The 27,648-nt window shown below is 43.0% G+C and overlaps 2 protein-coding genes and 1 long non-coding RNA gene across 13 annotated transcripts in view; all 3 read right to left on the bottom strand.

Moving 5' to 3' along the window:
- NR2C1 (nuclear receptor subfamily 2 group C member 1) overlaps positions 1-6,093 on the bottom strand; it is a 114,711-nt gene extending 108,618 nt beyond the window's left edge. For 4 of the 10 annotated variants that reach the window (XM_073327520.1, XM_073327519.1, XM_073327516.1 and 1 more), the window contains exon 1: positions 6,003-6,093. The gene's annotated coding sequence lies outside the window, so the exon portion shown is untranslated. Of the gene's footprint in view, positions 1-4,979; positions 5,856-6,002 lie in introns of those variants that run through there. The other 6 variants (XM_073327518.1, XM_073327525.1, XM_073327526.1 and 3 more) reach the window with 5 other exon arrangements.
- A 7,931-nt stretch (positions 6,094-14,024) lies between these two features.
- LOC140906652 (uncharacterized) lies at positions 14,025-16,003 on the bottom strand. The gene is made up of 3 exons (XR_012157192.1): positions 15,893-16,003; positions 14,844-14,931; positions 14,025-14,585 (listed from the first exon to the last, which is right to left on the bottom strand). It is a non-coding gene; the product is annotated as an uncharacterized lncRNA (long non-coding RNA).
- Positions 16,004-22,290: 6,287 nt separating this feature from the next.
- The window catches only part of FGD6 (FYVE, RhoGEF and PH domain containing 6), a 104,024-nt gene continuing 98,666 nt past the window's right edge, over positions 22,291-27,648 (bottom strand). Inside the window, exon 21 of one of the 2 annotated variants that reach the window (XM_073327515.1) lies at positions 22,291-23,359. In XM_073327515.1, coding sequence (XP_073183616.1) covers positions 23,323-23,359 — 37 coding nt within the window. In that variant the 3' untranslated portion in view covers positions 22,291-23,322. Of the gene's footprint in view, positions 23,360-25,906; positions 26,075-27,648 lie in introns of those variants that run through there. The other variant, XM_073327514.1, reaches the window with a different exon arrangement.

Below are 27,648 nucleotides of genomic sequence, written 5' to 3'. Positions count from 1 at the left end.
ACGGCAAAGGAGTCTTAATATTTCCTATGAGCAGCAGCCCAATCCAGAACTCTGAAGAGTACCAGAGAATTGGGGTTTTTTGTCTAACAAAAATTACTTAAGCAACTACGCACACCCCTCTTCGGTGCTTCATGTTTTTGTATATCGTTTCTATATGATCGTATTTGCACACATCAACATTTACGAGAGTCAGACAAACTGAAAGACAGACAACAGCAATAACCAAGGAAATTTAAAATAGATGAGTCTACAAGCAAATAAGGGGAGATTTGATACTTATAAGCATAAAATGTGGAGGAAGAAGCAACCAGGCTTATATCTGCACCAGTCACATTAAAGCATCTTTTCCTCATAACTTTAATGCTACCCTGATATTAATTTTTCATATTAACCACTGCAGTTGGAGGAAAGATAAGGGAACAGGACTGCTAGGAAAGGTGATCAATGAAAGAATCCACCTCTGGAAAAAAAATTTAGAAGCACTGAATTAAAATATGGTATTTTGCCAGGCTAGTGGAACTAACCTATTATATCTTATTCCCTGCTGCATTCAAAGTCCTATATTTCATAGTGACATCCTTCCCCTTTCTAAACAGTGTAAAAAAAGTAAATCTTCCATACAGATTTTCACTAATTCCATTTGTACAGGAATTTCTTTTTAGTTTGAAAATATACTGCTAATGATGGGCATACTTTTTTTTTTGCTTCCTATGCATTAAAAAAACTTGATTTTTCTAAAAAAAAAAAAAAAATCTGCTTGTCTTTCCCTTACAAATAGTAGGTATTTATAGTGGTGTCCACAATGTAGTACACAAAAATTAAGGAAGACACATAACTTGTCCCAAAGAGCTTACAATGTGATCTTTTCAGTTATCCTCTGAATTTTGAGGTCTTGCAACCTTTGATCGAAGGAGTAAGCATTTTTAATGTTTAAAAGATATTTTTGCCTGTAATTCCCAGGTTAAATGGGAAATGAAAAAGATTTAAACAGACTGAATAATTTCCCCCTCAATCAGGTTTCACTTGTGTCTAATGTCAAGTTTACTAGATCTTTAGCTGTCCATGGAGCTAAAAAAAAACAACCACATAGACTAGACCTGAATTTCTAATGCAAAGCAGAAGATACAAAATAGAGGTCCTTGTATACCCTTTACAGTGGGGTAGTCAACAGGCGGACTGCAGGCGAAATCCGGACCGCCAGACACTTTTGAAGGGACTAAAAATCTTTTTATTTATTTATGCTTACATCCCCTGTTGCTGCCTTTGAAAGCCCAAGCTGTCACCGTGGGGAAACATAAGTGCTACAGGCGATGTAAGTGCGGGTCTGACAGCCTGCAGCCCGGCCACCCCAGGCAGGGCTGACAGCCGAGAGCCCCTAGCATGGGTATAAACAGCAGTATAACCACTGAGGCACTGTTTAGGCAAGTATAGTGTAGACACACCTGAAGGGTGGAGGTATGTGTGCGAGTACGTACCCTACATGGCTCTCTACTTGCCCAAGCCATGCCCTCCCATCTATCACTACTATTTTTAGCAGACAGTGGAATGCCCCCATAATCTTTGTAAACATGTTGGAACAGGATTCTAGGATTAAATGAAGACATCTAAAACTTCACCTCTACCCCAATATAATGCAACCCAATATAACATGAATTCAGATATAATGCAGTAAAGCAGCACTCCTTTGGGGGGTGCGGGGGGGGGGGTGCTGCACGCTCCGGTGGATCAAAGGAAGTTCAATATAACGCAGTTTCACCTATAACACGGTAAGATTTTTTGGCTCCCAAGGACAGCGTTATATCGGGGTAGAGGTGTATATATGGAGTATCATGGCTAAGAACAGTGACAATTTATAGTTTTCCTTAGGCTAATATTCTATACACTAAGTGTACAAAGTGTTCTTTTTCTCACATTTACTAGATGTAGTTTTCATTCTCTCTCGTGAGAGAGCCAACACCATTTTCTCACCAAATATACACAAGATGCTGTTTCAGAGTAGCAGCCCTGTTAGTCTGTATTCGCAAAAAGAAAAGGAGTACTTAGAGTCTCTAAGGTGCCACAAGTCCTCCTTTTCTTTTTCAAGATGCTGTGAAATCCTACAGTATTTGTTTTCAGCTTTGCAGAATCAAGATGACAAAACCTCAACTACTTGTGGCTCAGAAGCCAGGAGAATAAGCACATACTTGACAGTATTTTAGAATCTTGACACAGAGATGAGTCCCCGGTATTTGGAAATTGGTCTTACTTTTTCAGAATCAAATAATCAATATAAAGACCATAGCTTATCTTTTCTCCCATGTGACAACTTTGCTTCACAAACTGTGGTAAAACTACAGCAACTTTATTAGATGGAGAAACTGTATGTTTATTACACATTAACCAATACAATTCATGCACAGTAAACTAGTAAGTAAAACAACTAAAAATACATATATCAACATACAAAATTTAAGCAATGTAATATTCAACATTTGGTCACTATAAATATTTTCAATCTTATGTTACATAGGGAAATCGATATTAACAAAACAGATAACTTTGAATCTAAATACTCTGTAAATACATTTCACATCCGAGCAATACTGACAGAAACTTTGTCAATAGCAACTACAGTCCCATTATTATTGAGCCATCAGTTAAAAGAGCTCCTTTTCAGTAATCTAAAGAAAAATGTAGAGTTAACTGAAGATAGAGGAGTTGGAATCATCCATCAAAGCTCTATTCTGTAGAAACCATGATGTTCAACCTCAAGGGTGAAGCCTATAAGAGCAGGCAAAAGCTTTTTTGGCACCAGGACCAAAGCTATGGAACTCATTAGAGAAGATAAAAATGCCCACAAAACGCACTGCCTTCAGAATGAAAAATAAAACATATGTATTTGATTTAGCTTTCTCACAGCTACAAGTAAAAACAGTAAAGAATGAGAAAAGGAGGAAGAGAAATAAATCTGTTAAGAGATAGCCCCAGGAGTCCTGGGAAAAAACAGAGGATAGTTAGATCATTGGCCTACAGTGATTTGTGTTCTCCCCGAGACATTCAGATACTAAGGTGACAGATGCCTATGCCTATTTAAGATGATGTCTCTTTCCAATAGTCTAAGAATTATACACAACAACTCTTTTCAGACAGGAAACATCGCCTCCAGAAAGCCATTTCAAATTATAGGATGTGGCAAGAGCAACAGGGAATGGCCAAATTAATTTTCCCCAAAACAGAAAAACTACAAAGAAAAGTGTAAACAGAAAAACACCACAGAACAAGGTCATTTCTTCTGACTCTGCAGTGGTTCCACATTTCATTTTTAACAACGTTTTCTGTGGAAGAACTGCCCAGTTCCAACTGACTAAAATGTTGAGCTATAATTTTTTTAAAATAAACAAACATTAGCATGATGGGGTCCAGATCCAGAACTAGGGCTCCTACATGCTTCAATAATACAAATAAATAAGAATAGTGCCAGTGCTTACAATATTAGCACACATATCTCCTTTCAAGAGTAGCCACTACCAGTTACAAACACATGATTTAATATGCAGTCAATGAGTATCTCAGTGTTTGGCAAGAAGTCTGGCTAGCCTTACCCTGTACTAAAGTCAATGTCCACTTCAACAAATGTATTTTGGCAAAAATGAAACAGTTATTACAAAATACATACGTGTTTTACAGGGTACAGACTGTGCCTTTTGCATTTGACCAGTACCTAGCACATTTTGGGCACTAATGGGGACAACTAATAATAATAATAAAAAGAAAACACTAGGGCAAAACGAGTAAGTGTGCCATATCAATTATATAGCAGCCGGTCAGAATTTGTAAGGCAATTTCCATGCAAAAAAAGCAAACATCATTCTGGGATGCATTAGCAGGAGTATTGTAAGCAAGACACGAGAAGTAATTCTTCTGCTCTGCATGATTAAACCTCAACTAGAGTATTGTGTTCAGTTTCAGGAATGATGTGGACAAATTGGACAGACTCCAGAGAAAAGCAACAAAAATGATTAAAGGTCTAGAAAACATGACCTGTGAGGAAAGATTGAAAAAACTGGGTTTGTTTAGTCTGGAAAAGAGAAGACAGAGGGGTCATGATAAAAGTTTTCAAATATGTAAAAGGTTGCTACAAGGAGGAGGGGGAAAATTGTTTTTCTTAACTTCTGAGGATAGGACAAGAAACAATGGGCTTAAATTGCAGCACAGAAGGTATAGGTTGGACATTAGGAAAAACTTCCTAACCATCAGAGTGGTTAAGCACCAGAATAAATTGCCTCGGGAGGTGTGGAATCTCCATCATTAGATTCGACAAGAGCCGGTTAGACAAACACCTGACAGGAATGGTCTAGATAATACTTAGTCCTGCCATGAATGCAGGGGATTGGACTAGATGACCTCTCAAGGATCCTTCCAGTCCTATGATTCTACCTTCATACTGTATTAAAAAAGAAAAATACCAGTCTTCACTAAACCTGCATGCAGTGTAGTTGTAGCTTGTTGCTTTCAGGATCATACAGAGACAAAGTGAGTGAGGCAATATTTTCACTAAACGTGGACAGTCAGGGGACTGTCAATGGAATGAAGCCTTGCCCCCTCCAAATCTTGGTTACTATTTTGTCTGGAACAGATCTGAACCAACAATTTTCATCAACCAACCCAGCTTTAACATCTAGTGTCTTAGCTGGAGTGAGTGGATAGTCTGTCCAGCTCACACTAGCGTCCACGTCAATTTGCAGCCTGACTGTATCAACCAAAACACTGAGTGGGAGTGTCTACCGAGGAAACTTGCCACAGCACCCACAAAGAGCTTTCAAATCAGGTTTAATACAGTGATGGGATAAAATAGGGAAGAATATTGCCAGTGAATGGCCTATACTGTACTTGGAGAACTTTTCAGTCTGTAGGGTTGTCAGACAAACACCAAGTTAATAAGTTCGTGGGGGAGGGGGGAGAACGTGGGCGGAGAGAAAACAAAAAACTTTCCTGTGTACCATGTAAGCCTTAAAACACTGCCTTCATTCTGACAGGTCTCTAAGTTGAAGGAGTCTTGGTTGCAGAGTCATACACCTGGGCAGTCGCTGCCGCTTTCTAGTAAAATGGCTGCTACCAGGAATGAACTTGTTCTCTATTTCCATTAGAAAGTTGATATTCAGCCAGCACATTTCACAGCCCACCCATGCGGGTAGCTTTTTTTCTCTGTGATGAAGTAGACAAAAGGCGAGGCGGGGACAGCTTTCGCCTGACACCTCCCCACACACACCCGCCGGCAGGGAAAGTGGCTGGCGCGGCCTTTACTGCTGTCACTTGAAAGGTGGCGTGAGACAAGCCTCTACCCCAGGGCGGAGTACGGGGCCTGCAGCTAGACAGTTCCCTACCGAGCGGGGGGACCGAGGCAGGGCCCAGCCGCCTCCTCTGCCCGAGCGGCCGCGGTCAAACCCGCACGGGACGCTCGGCCCCACACAAAATGGCTGCTGCGGGCGCCTGTGAGCTCACGGGGAAGGGGAGACCCGGGCGCTAACGCCCCGCAACCTAACGGGCCAGACCCGCTCCCTGCCTCCGCCCTCCCCAGCGTCCCCTGGGGGCTCCCGCCCGGCGGGGAAAGGAGAAGCTCAGACACTCCCTCGGGCGGGCAGAGGAGCCAAAGCCGCAGCGCGGGGAGCCCGGCACAGGAGCCGCCCCCCATCCCCACTGCCGGGCGGGCGGTCGGGCAGAGCGGGCCCCGGGGCGCGGCCGGGATCCGGGGAGGGGAGACACAAGCTTTTCCTGTTAGGTGAAAGGTCAGGAGAGCGCGGAGCCGCCGCCCGCCCGGGGGAGCCAGGACGGAGCCGCCCGCCCCGGGACAGACAGATGGGGCCGCTTCCCCGGCTCCTGCGGGACGGGACGCGGCGCGGGCTGGGGAGGGGAGGGGTGAGAGCCGCCCCCAGCCGGCGCAGCGCCTCTAGGCCAGGCCCCGCATGAGCCGCTGCCGAGCCCGGGGGAGGAAAGCGGCTGCAGGCCAGCCCGGCCGCTCTCACCTGGCGGGCCCAGCTCCCGGCGGCCTCTCCTGGGGGGTTATTTGTCGGTGGCGGCTCCGGCTCCGGGAGGTCAGAGTTCGTGACCCCGCCCCTCCGCTCCGCGCGGCGCTCCGCCCTCCTTGCGCCTGTCCCCGACTCGCGCCTGCGCACACAGCGAGCCCGCTGGGAGGGGCGCGTGCGGAGCGCGCAGCGCGGGGACGCCGGTGGGAGGGAGCGGGAAGAGGCCAGAGTGGGCGGGGCGAGGAGACCAGTGGAGGGGGCGAGGCCCCGGGAGCCACGGGCGGTCGTTGGGCGGGGCCTGTCCCCGGCACGTGTGGTTCTGCAGGCGGGAGGGTGGGGAGAGCCGGGCCCGGCGCGGTCCCCGGCGGCCGGGAAACCCCATGAACAGGGGGCGGGGCTGTGGGGCGCCGCTTGCTTTGAGGAACGCAGGGCAGAGAGCAGTGGCATCCCTCCCGGCACAGCCCCTTACTGACGCGGGGAGAGGGGCTGCTCTGGGTAGCCATTAGTCAGTCCTGCCCACCTCTGACTGGTAGGGTTGTCAGGGGTCTAGTTGTTGACCAGAACGGCCACTCAAAAAGGGACCCTGGTGGCTCCAGTCAGCACCCTGAACCCCCGCCCTGCCCCCCATTTGTACAACTCACACCCAACACCCCTCTAGGCTCACTCCCAGGTGCCTTCCCAGCAATTTACCTCCCTCTCCCTCAGCACCTCTGTTACCCGACTCCCCCAGCCCTGTGCACTGTTTTGAGGGGTGTGGGAAATACATTTCTGTACTGTAGTTTAAATGAATTATTACTCAAGAGTTCTGTATTAATACGCCTAGTATGAACTCTATTTATTAAAAAACATTTCCTGAATCTTTTTTATTTTCTGTATTGTTACAGACGTACTGGCTGACAGGTATTTTGAAATAAATTACCCAAATAATTGAAACTGGCATGACTATATTGTGTTACTTTGACAAATAAAATGTGCAGAATTTTAAAATATTGTGTGCAGAATTCCCTCAGGAATATGTAGTCAGCCCACAGCCCCCAATCCAAGGTAAAAAACCACGTTTTGCCACGTGAACGCTGTTCCAGCTGAATCTGTTTCTAACATCCTGTGGGCAACCAGCATGGGCCAACCTACTGGACGGTCTAACCAGGTCCATACTGATCATTACCTGTGGAGCTTCAGCATTGGCACGCACATCTCCTGCTGGCATCCATGTTTTAACCTGGTTTTTCCAAATTGCTCTGACGGAGAATGCTGCTCCAATGGACTGCTCTATCAATGCTTTGGTAGGATGTGTGTCCTCAAATGTACCTATTAAGAGTGAAGGTCCAGAAATTGGTAAATGTAAGCAAATGTCTTCATGTCCTAATCTGGATTTTGTTTAATTTGATTAAGAACATAAAAATGGCCATACTGGATCAGGCCCATACAGGCTTTCTCTAGCCCAGTATCCTGTTTTCTGACAGTGGCCAGTGTCCTATCCTCTAAAAGGAGTGAACACAACAGGGCAATTTACCCTAACCCAGTCATCCAGTCCCAGCTTTTGGCAGTCAGGGGTGTAGAGACATCCAGAGCATGGGGCTGCATCCTTGACCATCTTGGCTAATAGCCATTGTTAGACCTGTCCTCCATAAATTTATCTAATTCTTTTTTGAACCCAGTTATACTTTGGCCTTCACAATATCTCCTGGCAACAAGTTTCAGAGGTTGACTGTGCATGGTGTGAGGAAGTATTTATGTTTGTTTTAAACCTGCTGCCTATCAATTTAACTGATTGTGAATTAGCTCCTTTAAATAGCAGCCCTTTGCTTGGGGGCAGGGCTGGTCTCCAGCTGCTGCTTCCAGGCTTATGTTATCCAGTCACTGTTCCCATGTCCTTATTGGCAAGAAGAGATGGCTAGAATACTGCCAAGACTCCCTTTAGCCATAGCTCTGAGTCCTTGGCCACGAACTATGCTCTCAAGGCTGGATCTCTGGTGAAAGGAGGGCCGGCTCTAGGCACTGGCAAAACAAGCAGATGCTTGGGGCAGCACATTCCTAGGGGCGGCATTCCGGCACCGGCGATGCCACCCCTAGAAATGTGCCCCCGCCACCCCAACTCGCCTCCACTCCTCCTCCTCCCCTGAGTGCGCCGCCTCCCTTCAGGCGCTTCTCCCCCCTCCCTTCCTCCCAGGCTTGCCACACTCGAAACAGCTGTTTCGCACGGCAAGCCTGGGAGGAAGGAGAAGCCAAGCAGTGGTGTGCTCGGGGAAGGCGGCGGTGGTGGAGCAGAGGTGAGCTGGGGCAGGGAGCTGTTCCTCTACCCCCCGCCCACCCTCGCTCATCTCGCCTGAGAGGGATGGAGGAGAAGCAGAGCGGCGGCATGTTCAGGGGAGCAGGTGGAGTGGGGGTGAGCTAGGGCAGGAGGTTGCAGGGGGGAGCCACAGGAAGCAATGAGGGGGGTGGAAAATGGGGCACGCCCGGGGGAGGAGGTGGGGCCAGAGATTTGGGGAAGGGGCGGAGTTGGGGCGGAGCCGGGAGTGGGGGGGGGTGAAAAAAAAGCGGGGGTGGCCAAACTTTTTTTTGCTTGGGGTGGCAAAAATCCTAGAGCCGGCCTTGGGTGAAAGACACCATAACAAGACCTGTAGCATTGAAATTCTGGAAGATTCTAATTATATAGATTCTACTACAGCAGCCCTAAATATACAAATGCAGCCTAGAACAGCTTTGGAGCTCTCCAAAGCAGGAAAAACCAGCTCCTAGTCAGAAGCCGTGCAAGGAGCAACCAGAAACATGAACATTCCAAACAGTCAGCTGTAATAGGTTCGTCCTCAGGCATCAGAGCAGTGGCTTAAGTTGTCCTCTTCCTCAGCTTCATTCTCACAAGTCATCTTGATTTACAACTGACCTGGCTGAACTGAAGCAAGAGGGAAGATGGCTACAGGGTCCTGGCAGTCATCTCACTGGGAACCTGCATGATTGCCTCAAATATATTTTGAATTCTCATGCCAAAGCTGTGCAATAGACCAGTGGTTCTCAAACTTTATTTTCATGGACCACTTGAAAATTGCTGAAGGTCTCAGCGCACCACTTAATGATCTTTCCAAATGTTGTTTGTACCGTTAGCTAACTATTGTAAAGTGCTTTGGATAAAAGCGCTATATAAAAAAAACCCTTAATAATAATAAATGGTTTTTTTCTACAAATAAAAGCACAACACTCATATTTTAATATCAGCAGTCTTACCTTTCTAATACAATGGACATGCCCTCTCTCCCCTGCCACAGCAGCCCCTGAGCTGGGGCTGGGAAGAAGGGGAGGGCTCTCCCCTGCCACAGCAGCCACAGAGCTGAGGCTGGGAAGGAGGGCTGTCTCTCCCCAGCAGCCACAGTCCTGGAGCTAGGGAAAATCACCACTTTCTCTGGCCGCTGCAGCCCTGCACATCCCAAATTCCCCCCACCCCCTCTTCTCACCCCACTGCCCCCTCCCACCTACCCCCTATTCCCCCCACGGCCACCACCATGCCTGTGTGGCTCCACTAAATTAGGTGGGTGGTCCTTCATTTTCTCATGTGCAGCCACCCAGGTGCGCACCTTAGAGGGAATTATCCACGGACCACCTGAATGGAGTCCATGGACCACAGTTTGAGAACCTCTTGAATAGACGAAACAACAAATAGTTCTTATGTGGTACTTCCATCAGTACATCTCAAAGCGCTTTCCTAGGGGACAGATCATTATCCCCATTTTACAGATGGTGAAACTGAGGCACAGAGCAGTGAAATGACTGCCCGAGAACTCTTAGCAGGCAACTGGCAGAGGGGGAAATAGAATCCAGTTCTGCTCAGTCCAGTGTTATATCAAAAAGTACAAAAGTATCTTTGCCGTGATTATAGCATAGGCAAAGCATCAAAGGATGTGTTTTGAGATGTGGATAGCTTGGTTAATCCAGTCAATGCTCAGTGGCTCACTTAAGTGCCTACCATTGTGAGTAACATGTTCTACCTTGCAGATTCAAAACAATCTACAATATCATGAAGAGATAAATGGTAGGTGGTCTGAATGTCATCCAGCTTTGCTCATAGTGGTGCTAGGAGCAATTCATTCAACCACCAGTGCTTTGGAACTACGACCTTCCTGGCGAGTGATGACCAGTAGGGAATAACTTTGCTGGTTAAACTTGTCAGTGCTTCCACTAAGGGCTGGTCTACACTACGAGGTTAGGTCGAATTTAGCTGCATTAGGTAGATTGTATCAGCAATGCAGCTACACAACCAATTCTGTTCCGTCAACCTAAGGGCTCTTAAAATTGACTGCTGTACTCCTCAACGAGGGAAGTAGCGCTAAAATCGACCTTCTTGGGTCAAATTTGGGGTAGTGCAGATGCAGTGTTGTGCAATTCGATGGTATTGGCCTCTGGGAGCTATCCCAGAGTACTCCAATGTGACCACTCTGGACAGCACTTTCAACTCCAATGCACTAGCCAGGTACACAGGAAAAGCCCCAGGAACTTTTGAATTTCATTTCCTGTTGGTCAGCATGGCAAGCTCAGCAGCACAGGTGACCATGCAGTCCCCCCAGAATCGCAAATGAGCTCCAGCATGGAGCGAATGGGAGACACTGGATCTGATTGCTGTATGGGGAGAAGAATCTGTACAGGCTGAACTCCAATAAAAAAGTAGAAATTTTAATAGATAGGCCAAAATCGCACAGATCATGGTGGAGAGAGGCTACACCAGGGACACACAACAGTGCCGCATGAAAGTTAAGGAGCTGAGGCAAGCCTACTACAAGACAAAGGAGGCAAACGGTTGTTCCAGGTCTGAGCCCCATACATGCTGCTTCTATGATCAGTTGCATGCCATTCTAGGGGGGGACCCTACCAGTACCCCACCACTGTCCGTGGACACCTGCAAGGGGGGAGTTTCACACAACATGGAGGAGGATTTTGTGGATGAGGAAGAGGAAGAGGAGAATACGCAGCAGGCAAGCGGAGAACCTTTTAATCACCCTGGAGCCAATACTATGGGAAAGCAGGGCGCTGCAGTTTGAAACCATTCCCACATGTTATGAAGGCGGAAGAAGCCAACCCCATGTACTCGTTGGCTTACCATGATTGCCTGGAAACCAAATTCTGTTGTCCAGTGGTGTGTGATGTGTCACCATACCAGCAGGTGCTCAATATAAAAGGCAAAATGCGACCTTGTACCTAAAGCACATGTGCTGTCTTTGCTGTGAATTGTTTGATTCACTGTGAAAGAAAGAATTTTGTTCTCAGAAATGTATCTTCTTAAATTTTACTCTCCCTTTTTATCCTCCCTGCAGGTGCAAATGTTTCTATGCTCCCCATATCAACTCTGTCCCTGAGGTTACCACAGACTAGAAGGCAAAAAAACAACACTCGGGATGACATGTTTTCCGAGCTCAGGTAGTCCTCCCACACTGATAGGGCACAGCTGAATGCATGGAGGCCAGGAAAGCATTCAGTGAGTGTGATCAGAACATGCAGGAAGAGATGCTGAGGCTAATCGGGGAACAAACGGACATTATCAGGCATCTGGTAAAGCTGCAGGAAAGGCAACAAGAGCACAGACCACCGCTGCATCCATTGTATAAACACCTGCCCTCCTCGCCAAGTTCCATATCCTCCTCACCCAGACGCCCAAGAATGCGGGGGCGGGGGACCTCCGGGCACCCAGCCACTCCACTCCACTCCACTCCAGAGGATCATAGAATCATAGAATATCAGGGTTGGAAGGGACCCCTGAAGGTCATCTAGTCCAACCCCCTGCTTGAAGCAGGACCAATTCCCAGTTAAATCATCCCAGCCAGGGCTTTGTCAAGCCTGACCTTAAAAACCTCTAAGGAAGGAGATTCTACCACCTCCCTAGGTAACCTAGGATGCCCCAAGCAACAGAAGGCTGTTATTCAAACAGCTTTGATTTGTAGGGTGGCTACAATAAGCAATGTGGCTTTGTCCTTCCCTCCTTCCTGACCTCATCCGGGCTACCTTGTCAGTGATCTCTCTTTTTTTTTAATAAATAAACAATGCATGGATTCAAAACAATAGGGACTTTATTTCCTTTGCCAGCTGTGGTTGAAGGGGGGATCGGGATTGCATACAGGGAAGTAAATTCAACAAAGGGGGCGGTTTTGCATTAAGAAGAAAAACAACTGTCACACCATAGCCTGGCCAGTCATGAATCTGTTTTTCAAAGCCTCTCTGATGAACAGCATGCCTAGCTGTGCTCTTCTAATCGCTCTGGTGTCTGGCTGTTCAAAATTGGCCACCAGATGATTTGCCTCAACCTCGCACCCCACCATAAACGTCTTCCCCTTACTCTCACAGATATTATGGAGCACACAGCAAGCAGCAATAACAATGGGAATATTGGTTGTGCTGAGGGTCTAACCTAGTCAACAAACAGCGCCAGCGGGCTTTTAAACGTCCAAAGGCACATTCTACCACCATTCTGCACTTGCTCTGCCTGTAGTTGAACTGCTCCTTACTACTGTCCTGTAGTACTGTCCGTACTGCCTGTGTAGGGCTTCATGAGCCATGGGAGCAAGGGGTAGGCTGGGTCCCCAAGGATAACTATTGTAATTTCAACATCCCCAATGGTAATTTTCTGGTCTGGGAAGAAAGTCCCTTCTTGCAGCTTTTCGAACAGCCTGGAGTTCCTAAAGATGCGAGCGTCATGCACGTTTCCCAACCATCCCACATTGATGTCGGTGAAACGTCCCTGTGATCCACCAGTGCTTGCAGCACCACTGAGAAGTACCCCATGTGGTTTATGTACTGGCTGGCAAGGTGGTCAGGTGCCAAGATAGGGATGTGTGTTCCGTCTATCACTCCATGAAAGTGAGGGAATCCCGTTGCAGCAAAGCCATCCACTATGACCTGCACATTTCCCAGAGTCACTACCCTTGTTAGCAGAAGGTCACTGATTGCCCTGGCTGCTTGGATCACAGCAGCCCCCATGCAGATTTGCCCACTCCAAATTGATTCCCGACTGACTGGTAGCAGTCAGTTGCAAGGCGTTGCAAGCTTCCACAGGGCTATCGCCACTCACTTCTCAACTGTCAGGGCAGGTCTCATCTTGGTATTCCTACGCTTTAGGGTAGGGGAAAGCAACTCACAAAGTTCCATGAAAGTAGCGTTATGCATGCGAAAGTTTCGCAGCCACTGGGAACCATCCCATATCTGCAACACTGCCACCATGATGTCCCAATTGCCACATTCTGTGCTTTCAGGAATGTCTGTGTCCATGTCCTCCTCACAATTGTCCTCATGATGGCGGCTCCTAGCCAGGTTCTGCACATACTGCAGGATAATGCGCGAGGTGTTTACAATGCTCACAACAGCAGTGCTGAGCTGAGCAGGCTCCATGGTTGCCGTGACATGGCATCTGCACGGTTAACCCAGGAAAAAAGGCATGAAACGATTCTTTGCCTTTGCTTTCAAGGATGGAGGGAGGGAGAGAGTCACAGAGCCTGGGTCTACAGTTTCTAGCTTGTGCTACAGTACTAAAAATGTTTGGATTGAGGCTTGGATCTGAAGCCCAGGGAGGGAGGTTGGTTTCAGAACTCAAACTCCAGGCTGAATGTCGAGGTGGATATTTTTAGTGCCATAGAGTGAGCCAGACTCAGACTCCCTACTGCAGGATTTTTGGGTTTTTTTGCCATGTAGATATACCCTAAGAGAACAGGTTTTATTTGAAAAAATTAGGGCTGTCAAGTGATTAAAAAAAATTAATCACAATTAATCATACGATTAAAAAAATTAATCACACTGTTAAACAATAATAGAATACCATTTATTTAAATAGTTTTGGATATTTTCTACATTTTCAAATATATTGATTTCCATTACAACACAGAACACAAAGTGTACAGTGCTCACTTTATATTTATTTTTTATTACTATTTCTTTTTTTACAGTGCAAATATTTTTATTTTTCAGTTCACCTTATAAAAGTACTGTAGTGCAATCTCTTTATCATGAAAGTTGCACTTACAGATGTAGAATTATGTACAAAAAACCCACTACATTCAAAAATAAAAATGTAAAATGTAAAGGCCTACAAGCCCACTCAGTCCTACTTCTTGTTCAGCCAATCACTCAGACAAACAAGTTTGTTTACACTTGCAGGAGATAATGATGCCTGTTTCTTGTTTACAATATCATCTGAAAGTGAGAACAGAGGTTCGCATGGCACTGTTTTAGCCGGCGTTGCAAGATATTTATGTGCCAGACGTGCTAAAGATTCATATTTCCCTTCCTGCTTCAACCACCATTCCAGAGGACATGCGTCCATGCTGATAACGGGTTCTACTTGATAACCATCCAAAGCAGTGCAGACTGACGCGTGTTCATTTTCATCAGCTGAGTCAGATGCCACGAGCAGAAGGTTGATTTTCTTTTTTGGAGGTTCAGGTTCTGTAGTTTCTGCATCAGAGTGTTGCTCTTTTAAGACTTCTGAAAGCATGCTCCACACCTCGTCCATCTCAGATTTTGGAAGGCACTTCAGATTCTTAAACCTTGGGTCGAGTTATGTAGCTATCTTTGAAAATCTCACATTGGTACCTTCTTTGCGTTTTGTTAAATCTGCAGTGAAAGTGTTTTTAAAACAAACAACATGTGCTGGGTCATCATTTGAGACTGCTAGAATATGAACTATATGGGAGAATGCGGGTAAAACAGAGTAGAAGATGTACAAATCTCCCTCAAGGAGTTCAGCCAAAATTTAATTAATGCATTCTTTTTTTAACAAGCATCATCAGCCTGGAAACATGTCCTCTGGAATGGTGGCCAAAGCATGAATGGGCATACAAATGTTTAGCATATCTGGCACATAAATATTACCTTGCAATGCTGGCTACAAAAGTCCCATGCGAATGTCTGTTTTCAGTTTCAAGTGACATTGTAAATAAGAAGCAGGCAGCATTTTCTCCTGTAAATGTAAACAAGCTTGTTTGTCTTAGGGATTGGTTGAATGAGAAGTAGGACAGAGTGGACTTGTAGGCTCTAAAGTTTTACATTGTTTTGTTTTTGAGTGCAGTTATTGTAACAAAAAAAAAAATCTACATTTACAAGTTGAACTTTCACCATAAAGAGATTGATCTACAGTACTTGTATGAGGTGAATTGAAAAATAATATTTCTTTAGTTTGCCATTTTTACAGTGCAAATATTTGTAATCAAAAATATCAATGTTAAGTGAGTACTGTCTATTTTGTATACTGTGTTGCAATTGAAATCAATATATTTGAAAATGTAGAAAAACATCCAAAAATATTTAGTACATTTCAATTGGTATTCTATTAAAAGTGCAATTAAAACTGTAATTAATCTTAATTGTTTTAATTGTGATTAATTTTTTTGATTTAATCACGTGAGTTAACTGTGATTAATCGACAGCCCTAGAAAAAATATTAATTCAATAGCGTACTTTATTGCTTTTCTTTACTAGCCCCCTCCTGCTAATTCAACAAGATTGGGCAGCCATGTTTATAGAGAAATGGGATCTTTGGGACGAGGTCACTATTGTGATAAATAAAATTAAATTATATAAACTCAAATCAGTTTATGTAATTTCCCATTGGATAAAGTCAGCATCAATATCCAGGAAAGAAATGCATGAAGTCATTGAAAAATGAGCAATTGTTACTTGTATTCTTTGAATTAAAACCCCTCAGCTTTCTTCGTTTACCCTTGAAAATATCCCCTCCCAATTCCTCCACTGCTACAATCTTAGCTTTGTATCTTTGCAATCATCACTTCTTGTTTTCTGATCAGACACATTGTCTCAAGCAAAATGCACATTTATATTTAACAATTTTCCCCCTAAGACGATTCACCTGTTAAACATTTCCTGAAAGTTTACAAGCTAGTTGCAGTCTCAGTTTACTATACCTGACGCTTCCAGGAATCAGACATGGGTGCACATCCTTTCTCTAAATGACAGAAGGAATTCCAGTAGAACTCAGGAGATATTGCCAACCAGATACTTACAGTAAAGATAGTTTTGGGTAGGATTGATCAATGGTAAGAGCTGAAGGGTCACTGAAGACTCTCAGCATTTTAATAGCTGTTCTTTGGTAATAGCTAGGACACCATGTACTCTGCAGCACAACGGGACTAAATTCTGTCAGTGTTAATTTACTAAATCCTTCATTCCCACCTCCCACTCACTCCTATGCAAACACAACCGTGATTCATAGTGGAAGAAATTCACTTCAATGTACAAAGCTTCAATTATGGGTTTTCTAATATGATTTCTGAAGATGTTTTCTTCTTCATTGTGTTCACCAGGCAGCCTGACTTCATTCCTCAGGCCTCACTTCCTGCAGTGTTGTCCAGGCAGCCAGCTCAGAACTGCTACTCTCCACGTCCCAGAGAAGGGGTAGTTTGCAGCTTGCTTCAGGGGTTCATTTCTCCACTTACCTGTCAGGAAAGCTCACCAGCCAATACTTTTGGCTTATCCCATTCCCACCCCATCTGCAAGCTGGACTCCAGCACTAGCTTACCGGCCCACTCCTCTATGGAACACAGGAGGGAGCCTGAACTGTAAGCCAAGTAACAAACCTTTGTGGGAAAACTAGCAGCCAGGAGGCAGCTGCAGGCAGTTCCAAGGGAGGAGTGGAGGGGGTGGGGGGACAGAAAATAAAACGTTGAGCATCTGGCTGCAACAAAATACCAACTCTCTCTCTCTCACACACACACACACGTGCGCTAGAATTCCATAGTGCCCTAAATTACAGGAATGACAGTTCATGTTAGAAATATGGTTTCAAGCAGTCAGCAAACTCAGCCAAACATCACTGTATGAGTTTGTGCTCAGTTCACCTTTGCAAGATGATGCCTGCAACCATAAGGGCTAGAAACATAATTTAAATAAATAAAAGATTCTGACAACTCTGCAGTCCAGGAATCATGGACTACCTAAGCTACTGGTGATAAAAGAGCACTGCAAAAAAAAACTACTAAAATTAACTATTGCAGATTTATTTTGTACAAACATGATACATATTGACATCTATTTACAATGAATTTCAGCTGTTTCAATTTATAAAATAAAGGTTCTACTATTCTGTTTAGACAGCACAGACAAAAACTAGGCTTCAAATAAAGTGTATTTGGAAAATAATTATAACGAACAGCAGTTATGGCAAAAATTAATTAAATGCCTCTAATACTACTACACTGCCCTATTTCAAGAGATAGAACGTAAGCTTATTCAGGAACCATCCCCCCAGTATTCTTTAAGGGGTCATTAAAAACTTACTCAGATGCTAACAGTTCAGTAATCCTTGCCTAACAAGTGTTTTGTAATGATTTTTAAAGTAAGTTTTTAACTCAAAGTTTTCTTAGACTGCCTAAAGACCTCTACTTGCCCAGAAATAATGTTAGAAAATAAAATAGTCAATGCCAGTGTTCATCATGCATTGTACTAACCAATCTTATCTATTATCTTAGGTCTCTTACGTAGAGATAGCCAGTTTTTAAAAAGAAAAGGAGTACTTGTGGCACCTTAGAGACTAACCAATTTATTTGAGCATAAGCTTTCGTGAATTACAGCTCACTTCATGCTGGTTTTGCAACCCTTGCTTAATGAATTGATTGGTGTACAATAATCAAATGAAAAGTTAATGTGGCATCTTTGATGGAACTGAATTAAAGATATGCTAGATCAACACTTTACTGTGGATCCTAGAACATGTAATACTTCAGGAAACAGGTTAAAGATTTTTTTAAAGGAATATCCTAACCTGTGTTATTAGTATTGAAAAGATTATCCTAATCTGTTACTAATTGTTCCAATTATTAAAACTGAAATAAAAATACATTAACCATTTATGCCACTTTTATTGTTCTGTTTAGCTTGGTCAATGAAAAGAAGATATTCAATTTAACTTTTTGATTGTCTACAAGACTAACACAAAAATGGACAGTTTGGTAGCTAACATTGCATAGAAATGTAAACAAAAAACGTTTCACTGACGTTGTTAAAAATTAATGAGATACTACCTAATAATGACAGGTTTCAGAGTGGTAGCTGTGTTAGTCTGGATCAGCAAAAAAACCGAGGAGTACTTGTGGCCTTAGAGACTATTGAGTGAGGTTCCTTCAAGCTCCCTGGTCACTCAATTTCAGACCTAAAAGTTGCAATTCTCCAACAAAAAAAACTTCAAAAACAGACTCCAACAAGAAACTGCAGAATTGGAATTAATTTGCAAACTGGACACCATTAAATTAGGCTTGAATAAAGACTGGGAGTGGATGGGTCATTACTCAAAGTAAAAACTATTTCCCCATGATAATTTTCCACCCTCTACTGTTACTCACACCTTCTTGTCAACTGTTTGAAATGGGCCATCCTGATTATCACTACAAAAGTTTTTTTTTCTCCTGCTGACAATAGCCCACCTTAATTAATTGGTCTCATTACAGTTGGTATAGCAACACCCATTTTTTCATGTTCTCTCTGTATATATATCTTCCTACTGTATTTTCCACAGCATGCATCCGATGAAGTGGGTTTTAGCCCACGAAAGCTTATGCCCAAATAAATTGGTTAGTCTCGAAGGCGCCACAAGTACTCCTTGTTTTTTTACCTAATAATGGAAGTTTTCCTAAAAGCATCTTTTAAAAATAATAATGATGAGCATGAACTACCATGAAGCTAGGGATAGTTTAAGTTGGAAGAAAACAGGGTAGTGTAACTTGGAAAAATAATATGATTGGCTGAGAACTCTTATCAAATTGCTCCTGTTGAACATCTCAGAAGTTGTCTTTGCACATGACATAAAGCACAAATATGTTGGGAAAGATAGAAATGACTATCAAGTTAGTGTTTACAATGTCAAAATCCCATCTATTTCATTTCATAACCAGATAGCTTCATTTGTACAATTGTTTTTAGGGCTCTATTTAAATAAATAGATGTGGATCTCAGAAATGCTCTGGATTCAATCAGCTGCTTCAGCAAGAAGTCAACTGGCTCATAGAAGACATTTTAAAACAAATCTCACTCTGCACCATCATTCAGGGATATGTAGTGCATCAGGAGATGGAGCTCATTTTCTGTAGCCAGCCATAAAACCTCATCAGGCCAAACGTACGTCCCCCTTCCCCATCTGAGGGCTGTGCATTAACTTTTTATCAAGCTACTTTCACAGGGGCTGGAACTAGAGTGCAGCAGCACCCCCTGCTTCGAAGTGGTTTCCATCATACACAGGATTTAGTTCTGCTCAATGCCAGTCAGCATCCCTACTATAAAAATTGTTCCAGCACCACTGGCTACCTCTATTTTGCAGAGGGGAAGTGATACCAAAATGAAACTAAACTAACAATTGCCTCCTGGAATGGATTTATTTTTGTGTGCAGCAGATCTCTTCTTTTTAGTGGTTGTCCTTATAGAAAGCTTTAACTATCTCCCTTGCTGTGACATCAACCAGAACAGCCACACCACCTACGTATGTTAACCTGTGTAAGGCTAGCCGTGCTAGTCTGTATCAGCAAAAACAAGAAGTCCTTGTGGCACCTTAGAGACTAACACTGATTTGGGCATAAGCTTTCGTGGGCTAGAACCCACCTGATCGGATGCATGGAGTGAAAATACAGGAGCAGGTATAAATACATGAAAGGATGGGGGTTGCTTTACCAAGTGTGAGGTCAGTCTAACGAGATAAATCAATTAACAGCAGGATACCAAGGGAGGAAAAATAACTTTTGAAGGGGTAAGAGAATGGCTCATTACAGACAGTTCACAAAAAGGTGTAACAGTAGGGGGAAATTAGTATTGGGAAGTTAAGTTCAGGTTTTGTAATGACCCATCCACTCCCAGTCTCTACTCAGGCCTAATCTGATGGTATCCAGTTTGCAAATTAATTCCAGTTCTGCAGCATCACATTGGAGTCTGTTTTTGAAGTTTTTTTGTTGAAGAATTGCCACTTTTAGGTCTGTTATTGAGTGACCAGATAGATTGAAGTGTTCTCCTACTGGTTTTTGAATGATATGATTCCTGATGTCAGATTTGTATCCATTTATTCTTTTGCGTAGAGACTGTCTGGTTTGGCTAATGTACATGGCAGAGGGGCATTGCTGGCACATGATGGCAATGGGCCACTCTGTTACCCCTTCAAAAGTTATTTTTCCTCCCTTGGTATCCTGCTGTTAATTGATTTATCTCGTTAGACTGACCTCACAGTTGGTAAAGCAACCCCCATCCTTTCATGTATTTATACCTGCTCCTGTATTTTCACTCCATGCATCCGATCAAGTGGGTTCTAGCCCACGAAAGCTTATGCCCAAATCAATTTGTTAGTCTCCAAGGTACCACAAGGACTCCTCGTTTTTGCTGAGTAAAACTGTGATGCTAAAGTTACAGCATTTAGGAAACTACTTGCAAGAGACATAACTTACTTAGCCTTCAGCTGGCACCTGCATTGCTGAACAACTACCAAGTATAAAGCCCCTATGTATGACAAGAGAAGAAAATGTAATACGTAAAGCATATTTTAGTTCTCATTTAAAAAAAACTTAAAAATTGTTCAAATAAAGGCCTTAATCCCCTTGAACTTCAAAGTTAATTGAAGCAGGTCCTCGATTGCACATGAAAGGGGTCAGACTGAAGAGTTTAATAATTTAAGGCTCTAATTCAGCAAGGTACACAAGCACATGCTTAATGTTAAGAACTTGAGTCTATTGAAGTCAGTGGGATTACTCATGCTTAAAGTTAGGCAAGTGCTTATGTACCTTGTTGAATTGGTACCTGAAACCCTCTATCACCAGAACAAGGGTTGTGACAAGGCAAGCTTCCTCACACTGCCCAATTAATATGTCTTGAGAGACCGCTTCTAAGGAGCGAGAGAATATTTTAGCTTCCATGTTCATCTTTGACCCTTCTGTCAAGGTAACTGGGTGTTCATTCTAGTTGTATTTTTCGTAAGGTTAGCCCATGCACAGAACTAGTGCAAGATTACCAAAAAATCATAGGCTGTATTTACACTAGGGAATCTTTGAGGGTGGGAGGTGTGTATGTGTGTGTGTGTGTGTAAATCCCACAAGTGCTACCATCAGTTCATCTGCACCCAGCAGGAGCTGTAGTGTAGGCAAGGCTTTCGAGGCTTCCAGTATTTTTACCATTATGTCAGTCAAACCCTGGTTAAGACCCTGATTCAGCAAGATACATAGGCATGTGCCTAACTTCAAGCATCTGATTAGTCCCATTGACGTCAGTGGGGTAGCTTACATTCTTGAAATTAGGCATATCTTGAAGCACTTTGTTGCACTAAGCAGGGGTCGGCAAACTTTGTGGCCTCAGGGCAATATCTGGGTTTGGAAATTGTATGGCGGGCCGTGAATGCTCATGAAGTTGGGGTTGGGGTGCAGGAGGGGGTGAGGGTGCTCTGGCTGGGGGTGTGGGCTCTGGGGCTGGGCCAGAAATGAGGAATTCAGGGTGTGGGAAGGGGCTCAGGGGTGATGATGAGGGGCTTGGGGTACAGGAAGGTGCTCCAAGCTGAGATCGAGGGGTTCGGAGGGCAGGAGGGGGATCAGGGCTAGGGCAGGGGTGCAGGAGGGGCTCAGGCTCTCGGTGGCGCTTACCTCTAGCAGCTCCCAGAAGCAGTGTAATGTCTCCCCCCCCCCCACCCTGGCTGCAGCGCTTGGGGTGGGGGCAGCACGCGGAGGCCCCTGGCAGCCCCTAAACATAGCAGCCAGAAGGGGGACATACCATAGTTTGCCCACCCCCGAACTAGAGTCTTAACACCATGATAAAAACACTAGAAGCCTCCAGAGTAGGGGAACCAGTGATAAGTCCGGGGAAAGAGTCTCTTTCCTAAAATTCCCTTGTGTAGGTAAGGCCATAGTTAGTATCAACTCGCAAATCACTATTAACATAGTCTTGAACCATTTTGACCTGTAGGTGAACAGCTGTTAATCCTATTACCAAGTTTACCTACCGTAACAATTAACTGGCCGACTACATGTACATCCTATTTTATATATAAACACTGTTACCCTGGCCTATTCATGTTTTGTCAGTGCTTGTTCCATTTATTCTATACAGTGATATAACATGATTTTTCAAAAGTTCAATAATAGAATAAATACACCAAAATCATCAATGTGTTTCCTAATGAGGTCTACTGACAAATTTCTAAAAACAGCAGAAAGATTTTGTTTTAAAGCGTCAAGTAAAACATCAAATAATGTAAGCAAAATGTACTGGAATGAATGGCACACATTTTCTATGCCATTGTCACGAAGAACATTGTGCTTTCTTGGTAGGGCAATTCCAATTCAAACATTTATTTTAAAATGTACAATACTGTAAGATTTTTCAACATACTTATTTAGCCTTAAACTATTAGAACTGTAATTTATCCATGTTTCATACTGTATGGGGAACTCTCATTGGTATCAAAGGGATTTTTAAACAAAGACGATGATCGGATATTTGATTTTTTTCCTGCATGCCAAACAATTTTTGCCTGTGCTTTATATTACTACTAGCAATTTAAAAGAATAATCTGCCTCTTCATTTTTTTTGTTAAGATAGTATATTTAAATATATCTTTGGCATTGATAATTTGAGGACAGCTGTAGAGCATAATCTCAGCAACTGCAGAATATGAAAAAGAAAAAAATATTTTTCCTGTTTTTCCTTTCAGCTTGCTTTAATAACGGATCCATATTGCATTAGAAATATGTTTGCCTTTGTGTTGTGGAAGCTTAAATAACAAGTAGCAGCGCTAATTCTAGGGCTTCTGTGATTCAAAAGCTGGCTGTGTTTTTTAATTGAATTAGTCCACAAAACTTGACCTATTGTATCAAGAGGAGCAGCAGCCTGTCAGTCATCTGCTCAAAGGAGTTTTAACATAGCTGACCACGTGTCCCCAAGTTTTGTTGAAATATGTAGTTCTTTGAACTGTTCTTTTTAAATTGCAAAATGATCATCAGCAACTCAAGAACTGTACAAATTGTAATGCTGCAATAAAGCGTGTGTGTTTTCTGACAAAGCCGTCTGCTATTCTAAAGACAAGGGCACTTTAGAATTCAATGCGAACCTTAGAAATGATTCTGACCATTAAGTAAACATTGGAATTTAATAAATAACACATTTTGTATGAAAAAAACAACAAATACACAAATGTCTTTAAAAAAATATTACCTTACACCTAAAAAAAAAAAGGCAACAACTCCTAATTCTCATAAATATACAAATTGTGTTTAGGTTGAAGCTGGTAGAGTCCATTTTTAAACAAAATTGCTGTACTCCATTTCTTGTCATCCTTTGATGAAATTTTGCTCTTTTAGGCTCAGAGATGGTGCTGAGGCAGCTATAATATGGTGCCTTCTTGAAAAGCTTCTATCCACCTGTTGGAAAGAGAAATAATGTTAGATTTCGCTTGATCTTGCGTATTTTCAAAACCTACCTTATTTAAATTTTTATCAATACATTTTCAAATATGCAACAGTTCAAAATTTCACTCATCCATTAAAAAGCATGTAGTTCATCACTATTAAATGGCCTTAAATCCTGCATTCGGTTTAGATAAACAACAGATATGGCAATGTAGCGCATTATGGAAATTCTTTCAAACTGTACTCTCATAGGGGTAAAGACTCTTCATCTGTATTTGGGAAGCACCTATCAGGAAATTAAGCTGTGAAGCCCTAGCAAGGCCCTATTGAGCATGTGTGAGCTGTGATTTTTCAGGGGCTTATAATTTGGTCAGTTTTTGGTCTCTCTTCACAGAGATGGTAAAAGGCACATCCCTGACACAAAGGCCACCTCCCCCTGCAAACCGCAAGGTAGAGATGCTAGAACTTCTCAGATGTCACCAGAATTAACATGGGCAAAACAATGTATTTTACTCTAGCTTTATTCTCAGAAACAGCTGAGCCTGTTTTGGCTGAAATTTTCTCAGGAAAATTCAGCCTGAGGCAGACACCCTGCATGGAAAAGTTCAGACAAACCGGATAAAGTTTGGTAAAGTTACAAGCGACTGAAAACAGGATCTTATATTAGCAAATGTTGGACAACCTTAATAATATCTGCGACCCCACTGACAAAGTGTCTCATCTCCTGCACATAGCACTAGTAGGTTGTCATCTTCTATCAGTTACTCTGATAGTTGGTTCCAACTCTGCTGATGACCCGCCTGGGTGTCAGTATGCTGTCATATGACACAGTTTGATTTTTCAGTTTTTTAGAATTCTAGGAAATGACACCCACAGCTACATTAGAAGATTATTAAGATTGCAGTCAAGCCCTCAAAAATTAAGAAAAGTCAGAATGATGGTTGCCTCTGCAACCTTAATTTGGCCTCCTTATGTTTATGCATTACAATAGTCTTTAGTTACACGTTCACATATTATTTTTCCCACAGCACCCTTGATTCACTCAGTTCATAGGATGGACCTGCTCTGGAGATGAATTAAAGTTGTGCAGTGAAGGAGACTGTTGCGTCATTTGTTGCAGAAGTGGGAAAGAAAGAGTGTAGTTAAAGAAGCAGGAAAAGGATGTTTTCATAGTCAAGACAGCTGAACGCTTCTCTGGGGAACTGGATTCTACCCCTGTGTCTGCCACAGAGATCCTTTGTGATGCTAGGCAAGTCACTTAAACCAAACTTTTCATAGGTTGTCACTACTTGTGCGTTCCTCATTTCCTGGATACCTGACTTGAGTCCTTGGGGTCCAATTTGCAGAAGTGCTAAGCACTTATAGCTGCAATTGAAGTCAATGGGAGCTGTGCTTATAACATATAAAGTGCTACATAATGCGAAGTCCTCCAAAAAATCAGGTCCTAGGCATCTCAAATTGGGCATCCAAAATTAGTGAAAACTTCTGACCTTAATCTCTCTAGGCCTCAGCTCCTTATCTGTAAAATAACCCACCCACCCCCATACACACACACCCCTCACAGGGAAGCTGTGAAAATAAAGTAATGTTTGTGAAGTGATCGCATACTGTAGTGATGAGTGCGATAGAAAAGCTCATAAGGAAATTAATAAGGGTCTTGAAAAAAGGGTTTGAATATTGTGCATTAAACAAGGACTCGGACCATTCTGAACGAGGAGAAAACAAAATATTGAACAGCTGCTCATTAACTGGACATCCATTCTATGAATGGATCATGTGGGGAAAAAATGTGATTGTGTAACTAAAAACTATCATAATGCATACACACATGGAGCCCACAATTAATGTTCCAGAGGCAACCATAATTCTGGCTTTTCTTTACTTTTGAGGGCTTGACTTTGTAACCTTAACAATGTTCTTTTAATGTAGGTTTTTAGTCCATTTTATATATATTTATACTAGGGCTGTCGATTAATCACAGTTAAGTCGCGCCATTAACAAAAAAATTAATCACAGTTTTAATTACACTGTTAAATAGAATACCAATTGAAATTTTATTAAATATTTTTGGTTGTTTTTCTACATTTTCAAATATATTGATTTCAATTACAACACAGAATACAAAGTGTACAGTGCTCACTTTATATTTTTATTGCAAATATTTGCACTGTAAAAATGACAAAAGAAAAAGTATATTTCAATTCACCTCATACAAGTACTGTAGTTCAATCTCTTTATTGTGAAAGTGTAACTTACAACTGTAGATTTTTTTGTTACATAATTGCACTCCCTAACAAAACAATGTAAAACTTTAGCGCCTTCAAGTCCACTCAGTCCTACTTCTTGTTCAGCCAATCGCTAAGAGAAATAAGTTTGTTTACATTTACGGGATATAATGCTGCCTGCTTCTTATTTACCATGTCACCTGAAAGCGAGAACAGGCGTTCACATGGTACTTTTGTAGCATTGCAAGGTATTTACGTGCCAGATATGCTAAACATTCATATGTCTCTTTATGCTTCAACCACCATTCCAAAGGACATACTTCCATCCTGATGATGCTTGTTAAAAAAAAAAAAGCGTTAATTAAATTTGTGACTGAACTCCTTGGAGGAGAATTGTATGTCTCCTACTCCATGGTTTTACCTGCATTCTGCTATATATTTTGTGTTATGGTAGTCTCGGATGATGACCCAGCATATGTTGTTTGATTGAAGAACACTTTCACTGCAGATTTGATAAAACACAAAGAAGATACCAATGTGAGATTTCTAAAGATACCTACAGCACTCAACCCAAGATTTAAGAATCTGAAGTGTATTCCAAAATCTGAGAGCGACAAGGTGTGAAGCATGCTTTCAGAAGTCTTAAAAAAGAAACACTCTGATGCAGAAACTACAGAACCTGAACCACCAAAAAAGAAAATCAACCTTCTGTTGGTGGCATCTGATTCAGATGATGAAAATGAACATGCATCAGTCTGCCCTGATTTGGATTGTTATCAAGCAGAATCCATCATCAGCATGGATGCATGTCCTCTGGAATGGTGGCTGAAGCATGAAGGGACATATGAATCTTTAGTGCATCTGGCACATAAATATCTTGCGACGAAGGCTACAACAATGCCATGAAAACGCCTGTTCTCACTTTCAGGTGACATTGTAAACAAGAAGCGGGCAGCATTATTTCCTGCAAATGTAAACCAACTTGTCTGTCTGAGTGATTGGCTGAACAAGAAGTAGGTCTGAGTGGACTTGGAGGCCTTAAAGTTTTACATTGTTTTATTTTTGAATGCAGTTATTTTTTTGTACGTAATTCTACATTTCATAGAATCATAGAATATCAGGGTTGGAAGGGACCTCAGGAGGTCATCTAGTCCAACCCCCTGCTCAAAGCAGGACCAATCCCCAATTAAATCATCCCAGCCAGAGCTTTGTCAAGCCTGAACTTAAAAACTACTAAGGAAGGAGATTCTACCACCTCCCTAGGTAACGCATTCCAGTGTTTCACCACCCTCCTAGTGAAAAAGTTTTTCCTAATATCCAACCTAAACATCCCCCACTGCAAACTGAGACCATTACTCCTTGTCCTGTCCTCTTCTACCACTGAGAATAGTCTAGAACCATCCTCTCTGGAACCACCTCTCAGGTAGTTGAAAGCAGCTATCAAATCCCCCCTCATTCTTCTCTTCCGCAGACTAAACAATCCCAGTTCCCTCAGCCTCTCCTCATAAGTCATGTGTTCCAGACCCCTAATCATTTTTGTTGCCCTTCGCTGGACTCTCTCCAATTTATCCACATCCTTCTTGTAGTGTGGGGCCCAAAACTGGACACAGTACTCCAGATGAGGCCTCACCAATGTCGAATAGAGGGGGACGATCACGTCCCTCGATCTGCTCGCTATGCCCCTACTTATACATCCCAAAATGCCATTGGCTTTCTTGGCAACAAGGGCACACTGCTGACTCATATCCAGCTTCTCGTCCACTGTCACCCCTAGGTTCTTTTCCGCAGAACTGCTGCCTAGCCATTCGGTCCCTAGTCTGTAGCTGTGCATTGGGTTCTTCTGTCCTAAATGCAGGACCCTGCACTTATCCTTATTGAACCTCATCAGATTTCTTTTGGCCCAATCCTCCAATTTGTCTAGGTCCCTCTGTATCCTATCCCAGCCCTCCAGCATATCTACCACTCCTCCCAGTTTCGTATCATCCGCAAATTTGCTGAGAGTGCAACCCACACCATCCTCCAGATCATTTTTGAAGATATTGAACAAAACCGGCCCCAGGACCGACCCCTGGGGCA

Source organism: Lepidochelys kempii, chromosome 1 (genome assembly GCF_965140265.1).
Source record: "Lepidochelys kempii isolate rLepKem1 chromosome 1, rLepKem1.hap2, whole genome shotgun sequence".
Classification (NCBI taxonomy): Eukaryota; Metazoa; Chordata; order Testudines; family Cheloniidae; genus Lepidochelys; species Lepidochelys kempii.
The sequence above is the reverse complement of the archived record's forward strand: the minus strand, read 5'-3'. Positions and strand labels throughout refer to the sequence as shown.